The sequence below is a fragment of the Salmo trutta genome, chromosome 21 (assembly GCF_901001165.1).
Source record: "Salmo trutta chromosome 21, fSalTru1.1, whole genome shotgun sequence".
NCBI lineage: Eukaryota > Metazoa > Chordata > Actinopteri > Salmoniformes > Salmonidae > Salmo > Salmo trutta.
Window position 1 is genome coordinate 39010751 of NC_042977.1, and position 6361 is coordinate 39017111.

Consider the following 6361-nt stretch of genomic DNA (forward strand, 5'->3'; position numbering starts at 1 on the left):
ATCGAGCATCTGATGCAGTTACAGAAGATTTTAGTTCTAGGTGTCCGAGATTAGCCTTGTGATTCCTTTCTCTTGTCTCCTCTCTCCCCTACAGGTGTCATACAGCAGAGTCTGCTGATCGAGCCGGAGAGCCTGGTCTCCCTCAACCTGCTGGTGGCATCTGCAGTCTCAGCCTTCACCATCGGTGCGGCGCTCTCGGGCCTGGCTGTCTGCTGGATTATGGCCCACAAGCCTGGCAACCGTCGCCACGGCAACAACACCCCCCAGTCCACTATCCAGCGCCAGGAGAGGGGGATGTTGACATCAGGAGGAGGGATGGGGGGATCGGTCCTCAGTGTGACCCGTCAGGGAGGAGGGGATAGACCCTGCTCTCAGGGCGGGGAGACCCTGTTTGTGATGCCCAACGGCTGGGGGAAGTCAGGGGAGCTGGACCCAGGGTTCCTGCCTACTCCGGAGCACACGCCTCAGCAGAAAAGACGCGGGCTCAGGCTGTCCGATTCTGGATCAGGGGGGTGGGATAACAGCCAGACCTACCTGGGAGGGAGTACCATGGGGCTGGCGTCTCCCTGCCCTCTCCCTTGCCCCCCACACCCCTCCACCGCCGTCTATCTGACCACCAGACTATTTCAGGGGGGAGGAGGAGGGAGGCATGGGGGTGAGGAGCGAGGAAGAGGAGGAGAGACGCCTCGCCAGCACTACGTGTGCCTGAGCAAGCCCCGGGGGGAAAAGGGCAGAAGTGGGACACCAAAGTCGGCGCTTCGTAAGTCGGCAGGGGAGTACGTGTACCCCATGACCCCCCAGGATTCTCCGGATAGGAGGAGGGTGGTGTCAGCCCCCAGCGCCCCTATGGAGTTTGGGGAGCCCCTGCCACTCCGCTGGCCTCCCCAGGAAGGCTACATCCTCAGCAGCCAGGGCATGGTCCCTGTACCTCCATCCTCCATGCCCACCCCCAAAGGCCAGCAGTACGTGGCCCAGCACCACACCCCCGGGCCGGGCAGGTCTCAGCTGAGAGGGGCCTTGGGGAGAGGAGAGCTGGGGGAGCTGGTGGATCTCAGCCAGCTGCTGAGTAAGAAGAGTTCCAATGAGAGGACTCACAACGGGCAGTGATCAAGCAGGGAAACCATGTCTCTTTCTACATCTTTCTCTTTCTGTCTGTTCTACCTTTTCTCTCCCTCTCTCTTTCTCTCTGACCTCTTTCTCTGTCATTGTCATTTAGTCCTCCCGATATCTCTGTATCTCGCTGGCGGACTCCTGAGGCTGTTCTCGCTGGCGGACTCCTGAGGCTGTTCTCGCTGGCAGACTCCTGAGGCTGTTCTCGCTGGCGGACTCCTGAGGCTGTTCTCGCTGGCGGACTCCTGAGGCTGTTCTCGCTGGCGGACTCCTGAGGCTGTTCTCGCTGGCGGACTCCTGAGGCTGTTCTCGCTGGCGGACTCCTGAGGCTGTTCTCGCTGGCGGACTCCTGAGGCTGTTCTCGCTGGCGGACTCCTGAGGCTGTTCTCGCTGGCGGACTCCTGAGGCTGTTCTCGCTGGCGGACTCCTGAGGCTGTTCTCTCTGTGAGTGGTTGATCCTGCTATCACTCATACCCTGCTTGGCTGTGATTGGTCAGTGAAAGTGAGGTTGTTGCTGTGTCTGCATTGCAGAGCTGCCTCTCCCCTCTGGCTGCTTAGAGATGGGAGAGAGAGGAGGAGAGAGATGGAGGGATTGAAAGAGGTGAGAAAGAGGGATGGAGATGGAAAGAGAAAAGGGAAGGAAGAGTTTGCTAGACAGCGGAATTCTTTCAAAAGAACACATTAAGAGAGAACCATAAATAGGAAGGAACATGCAAAGAGACCCAGAGACAGACACTTCCCTGTGCAGCAAACAGGGCAACAAGGACTGACTGAACAACATGGCCACAGAGCCCACTGTCAGGTGTCAGAAGACGAGACCCAGTGGACATCACTCCTACACAATGTACTTTGTCCACCTTCCAGTGCAGACTGATTGGCACTCTCTGACAATAAGACAATGGAGGACACTGAAACATGAATTGTAAACACATTACTTTGAAGCATCTTGCTGCAGGTGAATGAAGAAGACACCCCTGGGCTCACACGTCAGTTCAACGTCTACTTTTGATTTACACTTGATTTACAACTCAACCAAAACTGTGATTTGGTTCATAATAACGTGAATTTAATGTGAAATCAACAACAAAAAATGTCACCAGGTCATTGGATTTAGGTGAACAGTTGGGTGAAAAAAAGACCAATTGCCCTTACGTTGATTCAATGTCATCACATAGATTTCTGGGGTTGAAATGACGTGGAAACAATGTTAATTCAACCAGTTTTTGCAGAGTGGGACTGTTCTCTCTGTGACACTGAGGTCATTCTGACTCTGAACGTCACGAGAATATCTGATGAAGAGTATCGAAAGGAAGCGGCAATGAAGATTTAATAGTTTGCCCTCCAGCTGCCCCCCCCCCCCCCCCCACACACACACACATTTACAGGTCAGTTTTAATAAGCCCACCCTGCAGGGGACCAGTCCTTGGTATCGTGGTCATTGATTCCCAGTGTATGTGAGTTGAGAGGGTCGTACAGTACTGCTCCTAACCGGTCTCACTGGGCCGTACAGTACTGCTCCTAACCGGTCTCACTGGGCCGTACAGTACTGCTCCTAACCTGTCTCACTGGGTCGTACAGTACTGCTCCTAACCGGTCTCACTGGGCCGTACAGTACTGCTCCTAACCTGTCTCACTGGGTCGTACAGTACTGCTCCTAACCTGTCTCACTGGGTCGTACAGTACTGCTCCTAACCGGTCTCACTGGGTCGTACAGTACTGCTCCTAACCGGTCTCACTGGGTCGTACAGTACTGCTCCTAACCGGTCTCACTGGGTCGTACAGTACTGCTCTTAACCTGTCTCACTGGGTCGTACAGTACTGCTCCTAACCGGTCTCACTGGGCCGTACAGTACTGCTCCTAACCGGTCTCACTGGGTCGTACAGTACTGCAATCACCCAATGCTCTACCCTTCTCTCAATGCATCGCGTCAGCTCTGAAATGACTGGCCATTAAAAAGTACATGTAGTGGAAGCGATGGAGTGATGAAGTGAAGGAATGGACGGATGGAGGGATGAAATGGTGCTATGTCATTAGAGAGAATGCCTGGCAGGCAAAAATAGTGCTGACATTCCAGTCCGGCTCTCCTCCAGCTCAGTGAGGGTGAGTTATAGTCCCATGGTCGCAGTGAGACAGGTTGGAGCAGTACTGTACGACCCAGTGAGACCGGTTAGGAGCAGTACTGTACGGCCCAGTGAGACCGGTTAGGAGCAGTACTGTACGGCCCAGTGAGACCGGTTAGGAGCAGTACTGTACGACCCAGTGAGACCGGTTAGGAGCAGTACTGTACGGCCCAGTGAGACCGGTTAGGAGCAGTACTGTACGGCCCAGTGAGACCGGTTAGGAGCAGTACTGTACGACCCAGTGAGACCGGTTAGGAGCAGTACTGTACGCCCCTCTCAACTCACATACACTGGGAATCAATGACCACGATACCAAGGACTGGTCCCATGCAGGGTGGGCTTATTAAAACTGACCTGTGTGTGTGTAGGTGTAGGTGTGTGTGTGCGTGCGTGTGCGTGCGTGCGTGCGCGTGCGCGCAGATGCACTGGCTATGCGTGTGATTGATAGTCACTATGGTTGTGATTTAAATGACTGTCCTGATTCTTACTCATCCATGTTAATCGACATTTTCCCAGAGCTCAAATGGGACCATACATTCTACCCGTCAAAGTGTCTAATGAGAGACTTTCCATTACTTTAAGTGATCATGGAGAGAGGGATAGATAGAAAGACTGAGAGAGAAGAAGAAAGACAGGAGGACCGAGAGAGAAACAGAAAGGCAGAGTGAGAAAGAGAGAGACAACACTGAGACAAGGAAGAAGATGTGATCTGTCGTTCCCAAGTCATCAGAGCCACAGCTCCAGTCACATCCAGAAGGAAAATGAGTTCAGCTTTGTTGTGAACCTGAGCAGTAAGGACTTGTATATAAAGACCCAACCCCAGTCAGATGTCTGTGTTACCATTGAAGGAGCACAATGATGACGTCACACATGGGGTGTTGTTTCAAGACCGAGCCACAGTTACAAGACATTCATAATCAAACCCTGCCGATGACTTTTCACCCTTTGTTGTCAATACAATATTATGTGCCAACATTCTAAACTGTACTTTTGGGTGACATACGGACCACAGAAGCAAAAAGGAAACATATTTTCAAGTGCCATAAAAACCATTTCAGTACATTTGATTCTTTATACATTTGATACTGTGATGTTGTATAATTTGTTCAAATGTGTACAGTTCCTGTGTACAATGAGGAACTTCACAATGTTGCCTTCAGATAGCATACTGAACATTGATTTTCTTTCATAACTATTTTGCCTTTGCTGCTCTTATCCATTTGATAAAGTTGGTGACACTGACAGTCTGTTTATAAACCACTTATAAACGGTAGTACATAATTTAGGTCAGTTTTTGCTGAAATACTCTAGCAAAGTAATGATTGTTTTCCTCCACACCAACAAACTGTCATACTGAGGAACCTTAAAGTCAAAGGCTACTTCCTGTTCATAATACTGTGCAGTAATACATAATGGAAAAGCACAATAACTTTTATTTTTCTTATTTGAAAAGTAGTTGTACTGTAACGTTATCTATGTATATTTGTGTAAGTAATCGATTTGAAGGTATCTTATCCATGTGGTTTTAAGGTTGTTGTTTTTTCATTCTTGACACAGGCCTTTGACGTGTTGGTTTTGGTTGACTATGATATGAACGAGATATAACAGAGCAGGCAGCCGGGAGGAGCTATAGGAGGGCGGGCTCATTATAATGGCTGGAATGGAATGAATGGAACGGTGTCTGACTTATGTTTTCTATATGTTTGATGCCGTTCTATGTACTCCATTTCAGCCATTACAATGAGCCCGTTCTCCTATAGCTCCTACCACCAGCCACCACTGAGATGCAAGTACAGGAATTACAGTATTTACCTTTGACTGAAAGCTGAGGGTAGCTGTTTTCTTTCTAAAAAGAGTAGAATCGCAGGCCTGTCCTGCTGAGCTGAATGAAAAAGGTCTCCAGATGATTTGATTTATGATTCACGGCTGTACACACACACAATAAACACTTAATGTGAGAGGATACAGCAGTCAGTTAATATGGGGAACCCTGTCAATATATTCTTTATTATTCTAATAAACAATGAATATGTATTCATCTTTGTTAAATCTTTATGGATTGTTCATTTGACTGTTATGTTATACAGTAGGATTCTTTCAAGCAACCATTTGTATCACCACTAGATGGAGGTGGAAACTAGTCTTTGTAGATGAGGAAAGAGCCATGGGTGAGATTGGCCGTGTTCTAGAGCATCAAAATGACTGCAGGCAACTGCCGGCTGACTGATCTACAAATCACCTTGCATCATAAATAACGACTGATAATTATTTGTAGATCAGTCAGTTAGTCACAATTTACCCATGATACATTGTGTTTATGATCCTCTCGAACTCAGCCAATAACTCCATGGGTGTGTCTCAGCGTTCTACCGTGGCGTCCTCTCATCTCTTTACCTTCAGATGCACCGATATGAAAGAAGTGGACAGCTCACAGTTGGAATCTAACACGTTCTCATGTATCCTGGGTTTTAAGGTCAAGGCAGATTCATTGAAAGAGACCAGTAGAGGAGGCCACATTATCCTATTGAATTACATACACCCTATGTGATTGGGTGGTGAATCATTGCTTGTCAGATGTGATGTCATTAACAGCTGGGGCATTGCCTTTGTGTTAGAGTGCTCCTTGAATCAGTCTACACACCTTTATGTTTTACATGAGTACAGTAATATGTCTTTACGCCAGCGATGATCAACTCTGATCCTTGAGGGGGCTATAATGTGTGCAGGCTTTTGCTCTAGCCCTACACTAACCATTCTAAGTAAAATCAATGAATTACAGTACATTTGTTGTCTCTAGACTGCAATTAGTTTATTCAGATGTGTTCGAGCCCCACACATAGAACCCTCAAGATGCTGAGCTGTTCATCCCTGCTCTATGGCTTGGCTTGATATCCAGTTTATACTGCAGCTTTGATGACATAACAGACAGAATTTAGCACCTACTGAGCAAACTGAAACAAGCCTCTCCAGACCTGCTGTAGTAGAATATCTTGCCCATCTAAAAGGTCAACTAAAGGTCATGTCCATGTAAATAGTCTATTTATATCATTCATGGTACATTCATTATGTGTTTACATTGACAACCACAAACGGACAGACACACACACATCTATCGCTCTCTCACACACAC

General features: G+C 48.4%; 1 protein-coding gene across 3 annotated transcripts in view; it reads left to right on the forward strand.

Annotated features, from left to right (window-relative positions):
• Window positions 1-1815, forward strand: part of LOC115157393 (semaphorin-6B-like) — a 71103-nt gene extending 69288 nt beyond the window's left edge. For all 3 annotated transcript variants that reach the window (XM_029705600.1, XM_029705601.1, XM_029705602.1), the window contains one exon: window positions 95-1815. In XM_029705600.1, the coding sequence (XP_029561460.1) occupies window positions 95-1107 (1013 nt within the window). In that variant the 3' untranslated portion in view covers window positions 1108-1815. The remainder of the gene's footprint in view (window positions 1-94) is intronic.
• The last annotated feature ends 4546 nt before the right edge of the window (window positions 1816-6361 follow it).